The sequence below is a fragment of the Triticum aestivum genome, chromosome 5A (assembly GCF_018294505.1).
Source record: "Triticum aestivum cultivar Chinese Spring chromosome 5A, IWGSC CS RefSeq v2.1, whole genome shotgun sequence".
NCBI lineage: Eukaryota > Viridiplantae > Streptophyta > Magnoliopsida > Poales > Poaceae > Triticum > Triticum aestivum.
In genome coordinates this window covers 406,835,582-406,855,837 of record NC_057806.1, presented here as the reverse complement: position 1 = coordinate 406,855,837, position 20,256 = coordinate 406,835,582, and the positions used below count along the sequence as shown (strand labels likewise).

Genomic DNA, 20,256 nt, shown 5'->3' with positions numbered 1-20,256 from the left:
CAATCGCCACACCTTGTTGTGCTCTAAGTTGTTGAGTTCTTCATGCATGGCATTAAGCCAATCCGGATCCTCGAGCACCTCATAAACCTTTTGGGGTTCAACACAAGAAACAAACGTGTGATGTTCACAATAGTTTGCTAATTTTCTACGAGTGCTTACCCCCTTTTGTATGCTTCCAAGCACATTCGTCATGAGATGACCCTTGGCAGTCAGCTTGGAAGCAATCTTGGCGGCACGACACACCAATTCCTCCTCAGAAGCGAGTCGAGAAGCGGAAACTTGATCATCTTGAGCGTCGTCTTGAGCTTGTTCTTGACCTTGAACTTGCTCGGAGGAGAGAACTTGACCTTGGGCATCACATGGTGGTTCAACACCATCTTGAGGTTGATCTTGCCCTTGATCTTGTTCATGAGGTTGAGGGCCTTCACTTTGTTCTTCATAAGGGAGTGGGTCTTAGGTTGGTGATCATTCCACTTGAGTGGAACATTGTCCTTCTCCTTCGGCCACAAGGGTTCCTCAATGGGTAGGATAAAACCAACACCCATTCTTCTTATGGCTTGGGGAGGAATTTCATCACCTACATCACAAGTACCACTTTGCTCCACTTGGGAGCCATTATTCTCATCAAACTCCACGTTACACGTTTCCTCTTTAAGTCCCATGGACTTATTGAGGACACGGTAAGCATGAGAGTTTGTAGCATAACCAACAAATATGCCCTCATGAGCTCTAGCCTCAAATTTTGACAAACGAACACCTTTCTTGAGAATGAAACACTTACACCCGAACACCCGGAAGTACTTGAGGTTGGGCTTGTTATCGGTGAGTATCTCATATGGAGTTTTGTTCAAGCCTTTGCGGAGGTAGAGCCGATTGGATGCATGACGCGCGGCGTTGATGGCTTCGGCCCAAAAGTTGTATGGAGACTTGAACTCCGCCATCATGGTCCTTGCCACGTCCATCAACGTCCGGTTCTTCCTCTCCGCTACACCATTTTGTTGAGGGGTGTAAGGTGCGGAATATTGATGCTTGATCCCCTCATCACTAAGTAACTCATCCAAGGTGTAGTTCTTGAACTCGGTGCCATTATCACTTCTTATTGTCAAGATCTTTGCATTGTGTTGGCGTTGAGCTTCATTTGCAAAGTCAATAACGGTTTGTTGAGTCTCACTCTTCCTTTTGAAGAAGTACACCCAAGTGTATCTTGAATAGTCATCCACAATCACCAAGTAATACTTTCTACCCCCAAGACTATCAAAGGATGGAGGCCCAAGAGATCCAAGTGAAGGAGCTCCAAAGGCCTCTTTGAGTAAATGATAGTCATGGGAGGGTGAGCCTTCTCATGTAGCTTTCCTTCAATGCAAGTACTGCAAGCACAATCTTTGGAAAAACTAACATTTGTTAGTCCACGGACATGGTCCCCCTTGAGAAGACTTTGCAAAGATCTCATATTGAAATGGGCTAAAAGGTGATGCCAAAGCCATCCCATGTCAACTTTAGCCATTAGGCATGTCGCGGTCTTAGTGGGTCGCTCTGAAAAGTTAATTACATAGAGACCATTCTCGACATGCCCAACAAAGGCTACTTTAAGAGTCTTGTTCCACAAGAGGGCCACGGTATCAATATCAAAGAAAGTAGCAAAGCCCATGATTGCAAGTTGACGAACGGAAAGTAAATTCTATGCAAGGGACTCAACAAGCATGACCTTCTCGATCGTGAGATCATGAGAAATGACAACCTTGCCAAGTCCCAATACCTTAGAGGACGAGGCATCACCCCACTCGACATTGGTGGGCATAGATGGAATCTTGTGCACCTCCACCACCCAGTCCTTTCTTCCGGTCATATGATTAGTGGCTCCACTATCGAGCAACCATGATCCCCCACCGGAAGCAAACACCTACAAGAGATCAATGCTTGGTTTTAGGTACCCATTTTGTAATGGGTCCTTTGATGTTAGTGACAAGGGTCTTAGGAACCCAAATAGACCATTCAATGTACTCATAAGGAGAACCAACAAATTTAGCATAAACATGTCCATCACTAGCACGACATAACACATAGGAAGGGTTAAACTCGCCGGCTTTGTTGGAAGGGGTGGCATTGCCTTTCTTGACACCACCACCCTTCACATTGTTCTTCTTCTCCTTAGAAGCACCCTCTCCCTCTTTCACAAAAGTTTGCTTGAGAGGAGGAGGTTGTTTGGCCTTGTCATTCTTCTTCTTGTTCTTGGACTTGGGTGCGAACCCAATCCCTTCCTTGGCCACAACTTCCTTTTGATTGCTCAAAAGGTCGTTGAGGTTCTTCTAACCTTGTATGCATGACACAAGGCCTTTCTCAAGTTGCTCCTTTAACTTTGCATTCTCCTCAACAAGATGCACATGCTCACAACAAGGGTTAGTAGCATTTCCATTATCAATTAAAACCATATGAGGAAAAGTGGCTTTCTCCTTGGTTAGCTTCACTTAGAGTTGATCATGAGACTATTTAAGACTAGCATGAGTACCCTTCAAGGCCTTGTGAGCCTTGTCAAGTATATCAAACTCCTCTTTCAGTCTAGCAAGATCAACCCCAAGTTTGGCCTTCTCGGAATTTAGCACACGAGATACAATAAGAGCATGATCAAGATCTTTCTTTAATTTAGCATGGTCATCGTTGTGTGACTCCTCAAGAGCCAAACGGTGACCGCGCTCTTCCTCAAGCGCATTAGAGAGATCCGATATCTCATCGGCATAGTCATGACTATGCCCCTCCATCTTAGAGATGGTTTCTTCATGAGCCTCGATCATGTCATTGTCTTCACCAAGTTGTTCCAAGAGAGCAACAAAGTGCTTCTTGGATTTACCCTTGAGCTTACTCATAAAAGACTCAAATTCATTTTCCTCCTCATTAGGCCCCTCATTTTCATCAATGCAATCCGTCAAAGAAGGATTAGTAATGATGGTAGTCTTGATGTTGGAGGTTACCTTGTTGGTGGCTTTAGCCATGAGGCACTTGGCGGTGATGTTCTCGTTGGGTGAGTCGAAGAGAGACACCCTTGGAGTTGTCGCAATGGCAACGGAGGCCATGGCAACTGATGCACCATCATCATCATCATCATTATCATCATTGTACTCTTCTTATGCCACCAACCCCTTGGGAGGAGTCTTCTTGGTGAAGTTGCTCTTGTTGGGGAAGGACTTGGCCTTGTCTTTTCGGATGAGCTTGCCACCATTGTCTTCCCTCTTCTCATATGGGCACTCCGCGACAAAGTGTCTTACATTGCCACAATTATAGCAAGTCCTCACTCGTTGCTTGCCCTTTGCGCCACTTGAGTTGTTCTTGTTGAAGTTGGGCCTCGTGTTCTTCTTGCTCCAAAATTGCCTTGAAGCAAGAGCCATGTGCTCATGATAATCATATTTTGTATCTTCGGGATTGCTCTCCTCTTCTTCCTCTTCATCCTCTTCTTCCACACTAACCTTGGCCTTCAAAGGAAGTTTGGGCTTCTTAGCTCTTTGAGAACGTAACACCGCATTATCGGCAGTCTTGTCCAAGATCCTCATTGCCACAAACTCATCCAACACTTCACTTGAGGACAAGGTGTGGAAGTCCGGACTTTGACGGATGATGACGGAGGACATGGCCTTGTGGTAAGGCATCATGGCCTTGAGGAACTTGCGCTTAATCCAATTGTCATCTGTATCCTTGCTCCCATAATCTCGGAGTGAGACCGCGAGAGTGGTTAACCTCCGGTAAAGCTCACGAGGTTCTTCATCTTCATTCATTGCAAACTCATCGACTTCATCTTGCACCACTTCATAGTTGGAGTGTTGAATGCTTGTGCTTCCCTTGTAAAGGGAGACAACATGGTGCCATGCTTCCTTGGCCATGGTGAAAGGTCAGAGATGTGCAAGATCTTCGGATGGAATTGCATCTTGGATGATGAAGAGAGCATTCTCGTTGAATTGATGATCCGCGACTTCTCTAGGGGTGAAGTTGCTTGGGTCATGCGGATAAAAACCTTGCTCAATGATTCTCCAAAGGTTAGTATTAACATAAATGACGTTTAAAGTGATAAACCCAAGCTTCAAAATCCTCATTTTTCACAATCTTAGGAGGAGAGCCGGCATGATTTAAATGAGTGGAGGGAATAGGTCCTCCATAAGTAATAGGGGTTCCACATGGGCAAAGATGCCACTACCATTTTTACCACTAGACACAGGAACTTTCTCACTAGTAGCTTCCTCCTTGTCGGAGTTAGCATCCATCACCTTGTTAGTGGGATCGACCACTTCCAACGGTGTGGTGGATAATTTGAGACCATCAAGAAAGTTCTCAAGCATGCCTTTAACCTCGGCCATCATGGAGGTTTTCAATGTGTCCAAAGCCACATTGAACCCCTCACGTGAGATCGAGGTTCCCCCATCGGCCGTAAACGAGGATGGAATCACACCGGGGTGCTCCTCCTCACCGTCTATGGTGTCAACCATACTCTTCGGACGACAAAGTCCTTAATAAAGAGACGAGGCTCTAATACCAATTGAAAGGATCGATATAGTTGACTAGAGGGTGGTGAATGGCAACTAACATTTTTTTAGCTTTTCTTTACCAATTTAAACTTTGCATCAAAGTAGGTTGTCTAGATATGCAACTAGGTGAGCAACCTATATGATGCCACAACAACAAGTACACAAGCAAGCAAGGAATGTAATACATGATAAGCTTGCATAAGTAAAGGGACGAGATAACCAAGAGTGGAGCCGGTGAAGATGAGGATGTGTTACCGAAGTTCCTTCCCTTTGAGAGGAAGTACGTCCCCGTTGGAGCGGTGTGGAGGCACAATGCTCCCCAAGAGGCCACTAGGGCCACCATATTCTCCTCACGCCCTCACACAATGCGAGATGCCGTGATTCCACTATTGGTGCCCTTGGAGGCGGCGACCGAACCTTTACAAACAAGGTTGGGGCAATCTCCACAACTTAATTGGAGGCTCCCAACAACACCACGAAGCTTCACCACAATGGAATATAGCTTCACGATGACCTCAACCGTCTAGGGTGCTCAAACACCCAAGAGTGACAAGATTCACAAGGGATTAGTGGGGGGAATCAAATTTCTGTTAGTGGAAGTGTAGATCGTGGCCTCCTCAACCAATCCCTAGAAAATCAACAAGTTTGATTGGCTAGGGAGAGAGATCGGGCAAAAATGGAGCTTAGAGCAACAATGGAGCTTAAGGGTGGAAGAGGTGGTCAATTCGGAGAAGAAGACTCCCCTTTTATAGTGAAAGAACAAATCCAACCGTTATCCACTAACTCAGCCTGCGAAGAGCAGTACTACCGCACCAGACAAGCGGTACTACCACAAGGGCCTACTGTACTACCGCATGGCTCTATGGTACTACTGCTGGTGTGGCAGGAGCTAGACCAACCCTATTGTGTAGAAGCAGAGAGCGATAGAACCGTTGGCGCGGTACTACCGCTCCCCCTTGCGGTACTATCGCAAGGCAGGGTTAGTCTAGGCTGGGAAGGCACAGACATATAAAAATACATCCGTGGCTACTTCCCTGAGTTTTGATCTATGCAAAAATCCGACAATGTACTACCGCAAGCCTGGCACGGTACTACCGCGTAGGGCGCAGATGTAAAAAATTACATCCGCCCATACTTCCGCTCGTGCTGTTGTGCCTGGCCAGAGGCCATGGTACTACCGCAAGCCTGGAGCAGTACTACCGTGTAAGGCGTGGATGTAAAATATTACATCCGCCCCTACTTCCGCTCGTGCAGTTGTGCCTGGCCTGAGGCCACGGTACTACCGCGCCCAAGGAGCGGTACTACCGTGAGCACCTGTGGTACTACCGCGCCCATTGCCGGTACTACCGCAAGGCCCTGTGGTACTACTACTCCGAAGAGCAGTACTACCGCATGCCCCAGTTCAGCAACACTAGAAGTCCTTTATTTTGCATAGACACGGAGAAACGGAGGATGCTCCAAAGAGCCAAAGGAAAAGTGGTGCAGAAAGGAACAGACGTGTACATGATGATTCCACCCAAACCTTTCCAACGCGGACCCCCTCTTAATGGTACGGCTTTCCTACGACTCAAATCCACCGAAAAGAAACGTAGATAAACGCCGTCTTCAATAAGCTCCGGGGGGCTCCAAATCGTCTTGTGCCTAGACATGATACATCTGAAATGCTCAATGCACACGATTAGTCCGCAAAAGCATTGTCATCAATCACCAAAACTATTAAGGGATAAATATGCCCTTACAATAGGCCTGCATACATGCAAGGAAGGATCGAGAAGGAAGTAGCGCAGTGTCATTATGACTACATGCACGCAAGTATTAAACAAGTTGCTTGTACGAGGAAACATCATTAATGTTTGCCTCGATCACTGTTTGTGGCCTTGTATAGATGCAAAATGTATTTTTCATAGTGGCCTTCTATAAGGGAATGGAGGGAGTATTATAAAAATAATCAGATATCAAAATGCTTTAGAGTTTTGTTGTTAACAAACCAGTGATATATCTCTCGATCTATTGCAGTATCTCACGAATCTAGTGGCAATTAGGATTACAATCACTGGATACACAAATTGGGGAGGAAGGGAAAGGGAAAGAGAGCCGCCGCCGGTTTCGCTGTGATCCACTGGATACCTAGCGCTTGCATGTGAGTCAGCGTTAAGTAGCTGGTGGGGAACTGGTTCACACCCACTCCGGCCCACTGACCTTGCTGTTGGGCCGCTTCTGCCTGATGGGCCGAGCCGGTGGCGAGGCCGGGTCTTTGTCCTTTGTCAAGCCTGAGTTGTCTGTGGCCTTGACACCCCCTCCTTCTTACGATGAGGCTTGACTCCAAACCTCTGCAGCAGGAAAACGAGCTTGGAGTTCTTGTTTCTTTTCCCAAGTGTCACCGAGTGCTGCAGGATCAGACCACCTGATAAAGACCTGCTCAACCATTGCACCTCGCTTGCGACGCTAGCGTGAAGTCAAAATCTGTATTGGAACTGCGGGTGCATCAGGTGTGGTAGGGAGCTATTGTTGAACTGGCGTACCTGGCAGAAGAGCGTTCCTAAGTAGTGACACATGGAAGACTGGGTGCACCGAGGCGTCTGCCGGTAGCTCCAGTTTGTAGACCACATGGTTGATCTTGGAGATGATGGAGTATGGCACGTAGTAGCGGAAGGAGAGCTTGTGGTTGGCGCGTTTGGCCACCGATGTTTGCAGGTAAACCTTGTCGCCGACCTCAAACACGCGTTCCGAGCATTTCTTGTTTGCTTGTTGCTTCATACGTAGGAGAGCTCGTTGAAGGTGTTGCTGCAACAAGTCCTGAATCATGACACACTCATCGAGCCAGGTCTGTAGGGCGGGAACCGAACAAGAAGATGTGGCAGTGATGCCCCAATGGCGGGGTTCATGCCCAAACATGGCCATGAAGGGAATCATGCCAATTGCCGAATGTGGCGCTGCATTGTACCAGAACTGCGCGAGGGGAATCGAGTGGCTCCAACGCTTAGGGCAAGAATGTGTGAAGCAACACAAAAATGTTTCAAGGCATTGATTCACACGCTCTGATTGTCCATCGGTTTGTGGGTGGTTGGAAGTGCTCATGCGGAGATCAGTACCAGCATGACGAAAAAGCTCTTGCCAAAAATGGCTAGTGAAGACGGGATCACGGTTAGAAATGATTGACTGAGGGAAGCCGTGGATAGGATAGATGCGTTGCATGTAGAGCAGAGCAACGCGAGAAGCAGTGTAAGGATGGGCAAGTGGCAGGAAGTGCGTGAATTTGGTCATCTTATCGACCAAGACCCAGATGCAATTGTACTGACCTAATTGTGGAAGGCCATCAATGAAGTCCATCGTGATCATATCCCATGACACGTTATGAATTGGGAGTGGCTGGAGAAGGCCTGGCGAAGCCACCCGCTCTGACTTGGCCTGTTGACAAATTTGGCAGCACTGAACATATTGAAGGACATGAGTTTTCATTTTTGGCCACACGAATAGACGCCTGATCTGTTTGTAGGTGACCAGGAATCCAGAGTGTCCCCCCACTGGGCTGTCATGGAAGGCAGAGATGATCTGTTGCTGTAGCGCGGTGCTACCTCCAAGCCAAATGCGATTTCTGAAACGTAGGATCCCTTGCGACAAGCTGAAACGCCCTTTAGGATGCGGCCTGACTGCCAATTGTTCCAGGAGGCACTGTGCTTGAGGGTTGGAATTGTAGCTTGCCACGATATCCTCGAGCCATGTTGGTTGGCAGCTTGAGATCGCCATGGTATGCTCTGGATGGTGTAAGCGAGATAGTGCGTCTGCAGCTTCATTCTCCACGCCTTTCTTGTACACAATCTTGTATTGCAACCCGAGCAACTTGGTGAAAGCTCGCTGCTGCCAGGGAGTAGTGAGTCACTGCTCCTGTAAGTAAACCAAACTGCATTGGTCTGTCTTGATGATGAACTCCACGGACTGCAGGTACGGTCGCCACTGGTTAACTGCAGCAATCACTGCCAGGTACTCCTTCTCGTAAGTGGACAGACCCTGATACCTGGGTAGAGTGCTTTACTCATAAAAGCGATGGGATGCCCTTCTTGCTGCAGGAATACCCCAATTCCTGTATCGCATGCGTCAGTTTCCACGGTGATCTGTTTTTGAAAATCTGGTAGGGAAAGCACCGATGCTGTGACCAGACCCCGTTTGAGGATTTGAAAGCTCTGTTTAGTGTTGTCTGTCCATACAAACAGTGTTCCCTTCTTGAGGAGATTGAAGAGTGGTCGAGCTAGAATTCCAAACTGCCGAGCGAAACGGTGATAGTACCCTGCCAGCCCCAAGAACTGTCTGACTTCCTTCACGTTCGTGGGTGTGGGCCACGCAACTACTGCTTCAGTCTTTGTGGGATCTGTTGCCACACCTTCAACACTGATAACATGCCCCAAGTAGGTTATCCTTTGCTGCCCAAAACTGCACTTGCTTCGTTTCATCTTCCATTGGTCACGGTGAAGGAGTTCAAAGACTTGTCTGAGGTGTTCGGCATGCTCTTGCAGTGTCTTGCTGAACACTAATATGTCGTCGAAGAAGGACATGACACACTCGCGCATCAATGGGTGAAGTGTGTCGATGATAGCATCGTTAAAGGTTGTGGGCCCTCCAGCCAGGACATATGAAAAGATCTTGAATTCAAAATGACCCGAGTGAGTTTGGAAGGAAATATTGAATTCCTCCCCTTCAGCCAGTCTGATTTGATGATAACCTGGTCGCAAGTCGAGCTTGGAGAACCACTGAGCCCCGTGTAATTCATCAAGTAGCTCCTCGATCACGGGCACATGATACTTGCCCACTATGGTCATAGCGTTGAGCTGTCGATAATCTATGCATAACAGCCACGTGCCATCTTTCTTTTTGACTAGGATCACGGGTGAAGAGAAGGGACTGTGGCTGGGCTGAATAACACCTGACCTTAATATCTCCTGTACTTGCTTCTCGATCTCATCTTTGTGTTCAGGTTTGTGCCTGTATGGCCTCAGGTTCACCGGCTATGCTCCAGCCATCAGCGGTATCCTGTGATCGCAATCTCGGCGCGGGGGAAGGCCTGTTGGTTCTCCAAACACATCTTCAAACTGGTCGATAACTTTCTGAATGTTGTCAGGTGTTGGTGTGTACACTTCGTCTCCTTCAGTGACTTGATATAGCTGGACAACTTGCGTCAGTGAGCCCTGTTTTTGCAAGGATTGCAGCTGCAAGGCATTGATCTCGGGGCAGGGGCCAACGCCCTCTTGGTGGCCTCGCAATTGTGCCGGTCCACGCGGAGTGGTGATCAACAACTGTTTGCCCGGCCAGTCCACGCTCATCGGGCTATGTTCCTCGAGCCAGTCCATGCCGAGGATGGCGTCATACACGCCCAACGACAACACCTTCATGTCAGTAATGAACTCGTGCGTCTGCGATACCCAACTGCATTGTGGTATGTGGGAGACACAGAAAAGTTCGCCTCCTCAGCAACCTTGACGCGACAGGGTCGGCAGAGAGGTAACATGCCCATCAAAACTGACGCGAGGCGCGCGTCGATGAAGGACATAGAGCTCATGGAATCCACCAGCAACAGCACCTCGTGGTCTTGCAACCACGTGTGAAGGCGAATCGCCTTCGGGGACGTGTCACCGGTAAGGGCGTGGCGCGAGATCGCCATCGCTGTTTCTGCTAACGCGTCGTCGAGCGGCGGGCTTGGGGAATCGTCGTCAGAGTCTAGGCCGAATAGCTCGAGGAGCTCCTCGAGGACGTGGAGTTGAACGCTGGTGGGGTAGCTGTGGTCCTGCCCCCAGCGCTCCCCGCACTTGAAGCATAGGCCCTTTGCACGGCGATATTCCCGCAATGCCTTGAGTTTGGTGCTGTCAGCACGGCTAGCCTCCACCGCGCGCCGATCTGTGGCTATCGGCGTCATCGGCGGTCGTCCTTGAGGTGGTGGTGGAAGCGCCATGGGTACGCCTGTGCTGTTACGGTGGCTCCAATCCGGGATGGTGGCACGCGCCATGCTGGAGCGTGCGCGCTCTTGCGAGGCACGATCCGCCACCTCCACCTGGAGCAGCGCCAGGGCGCACGCGGTGTCGAGGTCGGGCGGCCGCTGCACCAGCACCACCGCGTGGATGTCGGCTCAGAGTCCCTCGAAAAAATGGGTAAGGTAATAATAAGGATGAATGGATTCAGAGTATGCAGACAGGTGACTAATAATCAACTCAAATTGCTCAATGTAATCAGCTACGGATGTTTTCCGTGACAGAGAATAAAACTGGCGGATTAGGAGCTGGTGACGGTCGCGACCAAATCTCGTACACAGCAGTGACGAGAATGACTCCCAATCAAACTCAGTCAACTTCCTCTGCACCGATTGCAACCACACCGATGCGGAGCCAGAAAAATTCACTGAGGCCACTGGGACCCAAAACTTCTCATGTATGTCAAACATGTGAAAATACTGCTCGCACAGTGTCTTCCACAGCCACGGGTTCTCGCCGTGAATTGGGGAAACCCGATCCATGGATGAGCCTGGCCAATTCCCGCGAGAAGTTAGCTGGCATGCGCGTATGGAGATGCGATGGTAGACGAGATGGGGAGTTGTGACTGACCGTTGGCCGGGGTGGCCACCCACGCGAATGCCGGTGCCAGACCCCGTGGTAGGACGTCGATGCCGTGGTCGATTGACCCGAGGGCGTCGCCCTCCGCGCGCTTGCTGGTGCTGACGTGGTCATGCAGCGGCGCTGCTGGTGCGGGTGGTGGTGGCGCTGGTGCCTCCACCGACCGCTCCTCCGTGGTGATTGCAGGTCGCGCTTGGAGTTTGGCGACCGCCGTCGAGCTGATCCACACGCCGCTCCAGATCGGGGCGCCATTGGCCCAGATCGTCCAGCTTGGCGGTGTGGGAGCGGATGTCGGAGTGGATCGCGTCGAGAGAGTTGGTGAGCTTGTCGAAGTAGTCTTTGAAGGACGGATCCATGGCGCTGAGTCGATCCTTGATCGATTTCTGCAGCCTCATCTCGATCAGATGCGCCAGGGTGTGGATCGATGGCTCTGAATACCAGATGTTAACAACCCAGTGATATCTCTCTCGATCTATTGCAGTATCTCACGAATCTGGTGGCAATTAGGATTACAATCACTGGATACACAAAATTGGGAGGAAGGGAAAGGGAAAGAGAGCCGCCGCCGGTTTCGCCGTGATCCACTGGATACCTAGCGCTTGCGTGTGAGTCAGCGTTAAGTAGCTGGTGGGGAACTGGTTCACACCCACTCCGGCCTGCTGACCCTGCTGTTGGGCCGCTTCTGCCTGATGGGCCGAGCCGGTGGTGAGGCCGGGTCTCTGTCCTTTGTCGAGCCTGAGCTGTCTGTGGCCTTGACATTCGTACTCTCTTTATCCCAAAATACTCCGTCCGTTCTTAAATATAAGTCTTTTTAAAGATTTCAATGCGGACTACATACGAAGCAAAATGAGTGAATGTACTCTTGAAAATGTCTATATACATTTGTATGTAGTCTTTATTAAAACCTAGGAGTACTTATATTTAGAAACGGGTGGCTGATTTAGTATGGATTTGAACTGACTGAGCTTCATGGCAGCAGCGCATTCTTTTCCCTGTCCACTTGACCTGACGTGGCACCCGTTCCTGGCGCACAGCGCTCCCCCGGTTAATCAACGCGGCCACACGTACGTACTCCCATCCCCAAAGCCGATTCCTCGCCGCGCCTAACGGTCGCGAGGGGCATCTAGGTCCATTCACCGCCCCCGCAAACCCCAGAATTTCAAAATCCCGCAGCCGAGAGCGGCGCCTCCATCCTCCCCCACTCCCCCCCCCCCCCCCCCCCCGATTCGATCCCCACCCCACCATCCGACGCGACGCCGCCGCCGACACGACACCGAAGGCGCGCGCCCGAGCCTAGACCGCGGGCCATGCGACGGGACGCCGCTGGCCCCGGCGGCGGCGCCGGCGCCGGGTTCCACGATCTGTTCGACTCCGTGCGCCGATCCATCAACTTCCGCACCAGCGCCGCCGCGCCCCCGGAGCCTCCGGCGGGCCCCCTCGGCGGGGGCCCTGCGGGGGGTATCGGCGTCCGGATCAGCTCCTGCCTCCGCAAGTCGAGGGGGATGGGGCTGCTCGGGCTCATCTCCAAGAGCCCCTCGCCGCCGCGCCGCCTGCTGCCGCCGACGCCCGTGCCCGCCGACGGGGGCGGCCGCGCGGGGGAGATCCCGCCGATCCGGTGGCGGAAGGGCGAGATGATCGGCTCCGGCGCGTTCGGGCAGGTCTACCTCGGGATGAACCTGGACACCGGGGAGCTCCTCGCAGTAAAGCAGGTGCCGGGATTTCGCGATTTGGTGATCTGGTTTGTACTGTCTGGAGACTTGGAGTCATTCGTTAGACTAACTCCTCTCCCTTGTATGATTTTCGGTTCCAGGTTTTGATCGGGAGCACCAACGCGACCCGGGAGAAAGCCCAAGTGAGTAGCACTTCTCCAACCGATTTGGTTACCAGTTTAGTTGTTGAGGCTTTCCTTTATGTGAGGTGATTTGTGGCTTTTGTTTCTACGATTAGGCGCATATAAGAGAACTTGAGGAAGAAGTGAAGCTCCTCAAGAACCTTTCGCACCCCAATATTGTGGTTAGTAGATGAAAGATCGATTACATTTTAGATTCTCTATACTTGACTGCTAGACTAGTTGTTTGATCTATGTGCTTCCTTTGGTTTGAGAAGAGGTACCTTGGGACAGTCCGTGAGGAAGACACACTGAATATCCTGCTGGAGTTTGTTCCTGGAGGGTCTATCCAGTCGCTTCTTGGAAAACTCGGTTCATTCCCGGAGGCAGTAAGTAACCATCAATCATGTGGTTTTCTGTGATTTGACTCACAGAAGAGAAACTGATTCGTTGTGTATTTTGATCAGGTCATTAGGAAGTATACTAGGCAGATTTTGCAAGGGTTGGAATATCTGCATAGCAATGCAATAATACATAGAGACATTAAGGTAAAAACTCTGAAGCCTGAATATACTAGAGTCTTTGTGTCATTTGATTGTTTGGCTGTGCTAATTATCTTGATGATCATGGGATTGTTTTTAATTCAGGGTGCAAACATTCTTGTTGATAACAAAGGCTGCATTAAGCTTGCTGATTTTGGGGCATCTAAGCAAGTTGCCAAGTTGGTAAGATCGATGTTCAGTATGCTGTTAAGGTCGAGTATAATCTAGCTTGGAAGAAGTAAAGCCTTCATGTGCTTGTCAAGTGATCAAAACAGTAATTTACAACAGAATAGCAAATGTTAAACCTTTCCTGTGTAATTATGCCATCAGATTATGGATTCTTATTTATTGCTCTTGACTACCTGTGTGCATGAAACATGGAAGTGTGAAAAGTGTGAGTTTAGTTCCGAGCAGGCTTATCCAAGGATTAATACATGGTTTGTTAAACTTGCAATTCCAAAATAGGATGGTCCAAAGGATAACATGTTGTTATCCCCCCCTTTATTTTCTTGCGGAGTAACATTATCTTATGTTGCAGTGCCAATCCTCCTAACTTACAATAATATGATTACTGATTTCATGGAAAGACCCTTGCGCACCGTATTGTTGATAACTCCGCACGTTTGTTGCAACATCATTGTATATAAGTTATCCGCCTGCTACAACTTTATCTGTCATTAGTAGATGTGATGATTCATTTGTCACTGTGCTTTCTTTGTGCAAGTAATTCCCATGTCAATGCACTTAACGACAATGTTCAATGCTTTGGTGTCAGGCTACTATGACAGCAGCTAAAACGATGAAAGGCACACCACACTGGATGGCACCTGAAGTCATTGTGGGGAGTGGGCATACCTTGTATGTGAAACTCTTCCAGTACTTTATTTCTTGCCTTTATTTTTGAATTTGGACAGGCCCAAAGCCTATGCACTAATTAATCCCAGAGTACCATATTTTAGTTCAATATTTTTCCAATACTTTTAAGAAATAAAAAATGCTAAAAGTTTCCCTGCTTCAATGATAAGTTGATAACTTGGAAAATGGAAGTTTTATACCAAATCATGGACCTGGATTGGAACTATCCACTAGACCACTAATAGATTTCGGGGAAGCACGAAAGCACTACTTGGTCAGAACAATATGTCTACCTCCTGAGTTACCCATATGGCCTTACAGTTCCATTTTGATGTATTAGTTTATTTATGCCTTATTTTTGTCCAAGCACAGAACAAGCTGAGCAGCAAGCAGCAAGCAGCAACAGTATTTCTTATTGTGAGATAATCGGCTAATATTTAATGTGTAGCTTTAATATACACTAAAAAAAGATTCTTATGGATGTTTACCTAAAAATATATTCTTATGGATGTCTAATTTGTACTAACAACTAAGGGAGTATAAGATTATTCTAATGTACAAAAAAACTATTTCATTCATCTCATTCTCTATTTGTTCTTATTTTATGAGCTGATCCCCACCCTTCCAATCTCTCAGCTCTGCAGATATCTGGAGTGTGGGATGCACAGTCATTGAAATGGCTACTGGTAAACCACCATGGAGCCAGCAGTATCAGGAGGTAAACTTTTGTCCTCCCAGGTCCTAAAAGTTGTTTTATTTTTTGGTTATTCATTGCACTAACGAAATCTTTTTCAGGTTGCGCTTCTATTTCATGTTGGAACCACAAAGTCGCACCCACCAATACCTGAACATATCTCACCAGAGGCTAAAGATTTTCTGCTGAAATGCCTGCAGAAGTATGCCTGTTGTTGTCATATCTTTCACCTCACTAATATTTTGTCTGAAAGCATTACAAAACTACTTGCAACTGAAGTTTTCTGACTTTCTTATCTGTTGCTGTGGGTAATTTTCTTCTTCCAGGGAACCAGAGCTGAGGTCTAGCGCGTCAGATTTATTGAAGGTACATTCGATTTGATTTCCTGCATCTTAAACATGTCTATGGTTCTAAGTGTATGATGATGCTATTTTCGTTTGTTTGTAAATGTGACATCTCAAACGACTTATTGCAGCATCCGTTTGTGACCGGAGAATTTGATGACCGGCAGCTACTCAATCGTACTCCACAGAAGGTTGGATTGCTGGCATAATGACGTCGCTTGCTCAGCTTGTTTGGCTTAGTACTAACCTAACCTCTCTAAACAATGACACAGGATGCTTCCGTGAATGAGCTTTTCGCACATGATGCGGATACGCCAACAGAGATGTAAGTAACTCCTGTGATTCCTGAGCTCGTGCCATTCTACACAATCTCATTTTTGTTTTCTTTTTATGACACTGCAACTTATTTAATTGCTCCCAGGGGTTTGAATCATTCTGGCAACTGGTCAACAATTAATTCAAACAGATCATCTAAAATCAAACCCCTATGGGAGGGTGGTGGTGATGACGATGACATGTGTGAGTTTGCTGACAAAGACGATCATCCAGCAGTTGGATCTGTAAGAGTTTTGCTTCAGCTGTTAACTTCTCTAAGAATTTCGTTTGATCTTCTACTCTGCATTTCAAAATTCGATATATGAAAGAAGTTGTTATGTCCTCATGTTTAATTCTGGGGTCTGTCAATTCCAGAGCTATAATCCTATGTCTGAACCATTTGATGATGACTGGAAAAGCAAGTACGACATGAGCCCAGAGCAAAGTTCTCATCAGTCGAGGGAATTTGGTGGATTAGCCAAGCATCCTGAAAGCAGCATGACCGAAAATGATTTTACCTTCCCTTGCGAGGGAAGTTGTGAAGATGACGATGTACTTACCGAGTCAAAAATAGAAGCATTTCTTGATGAAAAGGTACTTTACACTTATGAGAATACACAAATACAGTACCTTACTGCTAGTACTTAAATGCTACTTGCTGGTTTTCTCGTCAGGCCCTTGATCTGAAGAAGCTACAAACACCTTTATATGAAGAATTCTACAATAAAGTGAATGCCGGGAGCTCTCATGGAGTTGATCAAACTTCCAATGGTAAATTCATAAATAGTCCGAAACTACCCCCTCGTGGAAAGTCGCCCCCAGGTAAGATGAGGGGAGGTCCAGCGGTGGCAACGCCTTGTGATACCATTTTGAATAGCAGTACGATGGCTGAAAGCTGCAGCAGGCAATTCTCAAGAGACGGCGGTGTAGATAGCAGCCGGATTTTGAGAGAAATAGCTTCCCCTCAGCTCAATGAGCTTGGGGATAAAGTTCATATTGATGTCCAAGATAGCCCAAGGTTTGCTTACATACCTAAACCTTGCTTCGATGACAGAAATTCTATGCAAAAACCTTAGGTGCACTGCATCTCTGCTAGAACTGGTACATGATCTAATAGGGGACCTATTCCTGTGAACAGCATCAGCTTTGCTGAGAGGCAACGAAAATGGAAAGAGGAGTTGGACCAGGAGCTTGAGAGGGAAAGAGGTAAGTGTAGCTTCTGTAACCTACTCCTAAGTAAGTCGACTCATGAAATAGTTTATTGAATGTTGATTTCATTTCACCAACAGTGATGAGGTTAGCTGGCTGTGGCAAGACACCGTCTCCAAGTAGACGGCCCAGCATCGGGAAGCGAGAGCGCCATCAATAGACAGCAACACTCGTTCCACAGTGAGCGAAGATAGCTATACAGTGCTAGTGACTGGCGGCAACAGCAGTACAGTCTGCAAGGCTTGATTGTTCGCCACACAGTGCATATCCAGATGGCTGCCCAAATCAGCCTGGTGCAAGTAGATCTTCTTCCAACTTCAAAGAGGACCGGGGTAGGGGGCAGCCTTCTGGACTCATGGCCATGACCATAGTGGCGACGCTACCCGAAGAACGGCGTACTAACCTGGGAGAACGTTGTGCTGACAGTTTCCTGCCAAGGGTTGTGCATTTTTCATTCTTTGCGGTGCTATGCGTGCTCTGTTTCAGTCGCATGGCTTATATTTGAGGCCTATATATTGAAAACAAAGTTTGTTGTATAGATTTTGGGTTGGCGAGCAACATGGGGCATGGGGCTTGGTTTTGTATGGAGCTTGTTTATGGAAAGCGTGTAATAAGCCAAGTAATGCAGATTGTGGAAGATTTCGTTTGTTGATTGTTAATTTCCTTCAGGCGCTTCAGTTTGGTGAAGTTGTTGTACACTCTGAGCAGCTGCAATACTGAACACATGCCACTATGTAAGTTTGATTCTCTCTCTCGCTGAAAGTATAAAATGATACGAGGATATGATTTGCTTCTTTCTCATTCGAGCTGAACAAAGCAACATCAGGGCCTGCATACTCTGCTACACACTTAACATTGCTGAAGAAACGTTTAATCTGCTAAAAAAATTGGAAATTGGTGAAATTGCTCTTTGTTGTGTTCATCGAGTAGACAGGATTACATGAAAGAGGACAATGAGAAAACAGAGAAGGGAGGGCGACAGTTTCAACACCAAAGTCCTGTTTAGGCGAGGGAGTACGCAAAAAATGGGTTAACGACTTGAGATCCTCCAAGTCCCTTTCTTTTTTCTGACAGAGGGGTCATCCAAGTCCTTGTACAAGAGAGGTGCTTATATTCATGTGAGCATTTACAAGAGGTGACATAAAGAACTTAAACTATTATACAATGTTGACGTATAAATGTATTGCTTAGTCTCTTCTATCAGACCGGTCTTTTGGTTGCATTGGCTAGAGCATGCACTTCTACATATAACACATACTTTTACTGTACTGTCTAGATCTTGCCCTGCTTGTTTCGGCTTTAGGCTGGCAAGTCTTTTGCCCGGTTTAAAAAAAAAACAGATTCTTGCAGGAAAAACTAGAAGCTGAAACAAAACAACTATTTGGAATTAGCTTTGCCAAAGAAGGTGAATCTGAATTCAGACCATTTTTAGTGCAATTACCCAAAGTACGATCCCACTATGCGTTAGCACCCCCCTCTAATCCCCACACTAAACAAAAACACAAAACCACCGTATGTTAGCCCCCTCCCCCCAGCCCACCTCGAATCCCACACTAAACCAAAACACAAATTATGCATGCCCTTAGCGATTCTTCACATATTTTTTGGGTGCAAAGTTGTTGTGGGAAATTGGGATTGAGGAAAATCTCTTTCCCCGGTCAGCTTTACAAATTTGTTCGTTCATATCTAAAATTGTTCACGGTTGTGATAATTTTTTCATTGGGTGCAAAACATATTGTATCGTCTCAGACTCTCGGTTGGTTGAAAAATAGAATTTCTCAGGTGAACTTGTTTTTTCTTATTAGAAAATATGGTATCTTTGACAGTTCTCAACATCGACTGAGAATTAGCATATGTCTTTTTGCAGGAATTCAAAAAAAAAAAGGATGTGGCAAAGACACAAGATAAATCTTCGTGAATCTTGTCGAGGTCATCGCCGCCATCCTCTACTTCACAAGTTGCAATTACATCTATGGTGAAATCAAGCTCACGTCGAGCCGGCGGTGATGAAACTCTTCTCATAAGAACGTCGCTAATCCAACACCAGTGTCGAAGTTTTCCTAGTGAGATACCTATCGCCACAACACCATTTAGGGAAAAGAGAAAATAGAGGTGACCCGGCAACCAACATCACCGGGGTTTCCTCAGCCCCGTCGACTGCTCTATCGGTAGCAAGAGGGAGGGGAACCTAAAAATGCATCTAATTTCCTTGATGGATTTTTGGTAATTAATGTCAACATATCTCAAGAAACTAATGATTTATCTAGCTTATCTCAGGAAAGTTCCTTCTAGTTGCAACGAAGGAAATGAAAGGCGGCCCCCACAAATTATCATGAAGAAAAGTGTTGGCAAAGCTAAGGATTCTCCATTTTTATTTTAGTGGTCCAAAATCGCACTGAGTCCATAGACATTGCTGATACTATTTAAAAGGGACGAGGATGTTATGATGAGTTTCTTTCCCCGTGTGCTTAAAACTCAAACCAAATGCCCTCAAAAGCCTTCGAACTTCCTCCACTATATGTAGCTAACTTTCCTACCTTTTCGGAGCTGCCAAGCTCTTCCAGTGGAACCGCCGAGTAGTTCGTCTAGATATAGCCGTTGCAAACTCTAGCATGTCGAAGTTGCCAACCATTCCGTTCGAAACCACCGACATAGTTGGCAAACCTTCGGCTGCCCTCTCGAAATTTCCAAACACCGCTCGCTCAGAATTTCTAAAGTGGTTACAAAGAATGTGCCACTTCCAAGGTAGTTGCCTTGGAGACTGAATGCTATCTGATGAAACACAAACTAGCGAGACGCTAATTCATGTGTGTAGATGGCCCGATCTTTCACAACGACCCTTGATCAACTGTTCGTCGTCCACCTTGTTCCTCCTCACAACCTCCAATAATAATTTTCACCCGCGTACAAAATACACAAATAAAAATAATGATCCCCTTGGATCAGTATGTAGGCATCGATATGATGATCAACCCTCCGTCGCTCGTAAATTTTCACGATGGAAAAATCATAGATAATACACAAGATATGGCCGCCCATAACTCGGACGTTTTTCTATATATCTCGTAACTCACGAATAAACAAAAGCTATCTAACTCCTCGGTACACTCGCTGTAGCCTGCCTATTATATGGACAATGCATGTCAACCAAGTCGTGGATGGCTAGGACTAGGAAAGTAAATAGGATCCTAAGAGCATCTCTAGTAGATCCCTTAAAAGTTGACCCATAAAAACGAGTATAAGAGCATCTCCAGTCGTTCAGCCCCAGGGAGTCGAAATATTGCCACTTGGGGGCCAACCGGCAGTAGTTTCGGCGTGCGAGGGGGGGGGGGCTCGGGTTCCCAGCCGACCCCCCAAAGTTCGCC

At 47.3% G+C, this 20,256-nt stretch overlaps 1 protein-coding gene across 1 annotated transcript; it reads left to right on the top strand.

Annotated features, from left to right (window-relative positions):
• The first annotated feature begins 12,330 nt into the window (after positions 1-12,330).
• Positions 12,331-17,550, top strand: LOC123103656 (mitogen-activated protein kinase kinase kinase NPK1). The gene is made up of 17 exons (XM_044525306.1): positions 12,331-12,813; positions 12,915-12,956; positions 13,052-13,117; positions 13,211-13,321; positions 13,400-13,480; positions 13,580-13,657; positions 14,250-14,332; positions 14,966-15,047; positions 15,125-15,225; positions 15,350-15,389; positions 15,499-15,558; positions 15,640-15,692; positions 15,789-15,927; positions 16,058-16,276; positions 16,357-16,700; positions 16,821-16,888; positions 16,972-17,550. Exons 1-17 carry the CDS (start codon positions 12,412-12,414, stop codon positions 17,049-17,051), a joined length of 2,049 nt encoding a protein of 682 aa, XP_044381241.1. The 5' UTR covers positions 12,331-12,411; the 3' UTR covers positions 17,052-17,550.
• The last annotated feature ends 2,706 nt before the right edge of the window (positions 17,551-20,256 follow it).

What these genes read in the sequence shown, in the direction of transcription:
- LOC123103656 (XM_044525306.1), top strand. Translation starts at nt 12,412, where the DNA reads ATGCGACGGGACGCCGCTGGCCCCGGCGGCGGCGCCGGCGCCGGGTTC. An exon ending in AGCTCCTCGCAGTAAAGCAG is followed by an intron (nt 12,814 to 12,914) that starts GTGCCGGGATTT and finishes TTTCGGTTCCAG; the next exon opens with GTTTTGATCGGGAGCACCAA. An exon ending in TCAATCGTACTCCACAGAAG is followed by an intron (nt 15,559 to 15,639) that starts GTTGGATTGCTG and finishes ACAATGACACAG; the next exon opens with GATGCTTCCGTGAATGAGCT.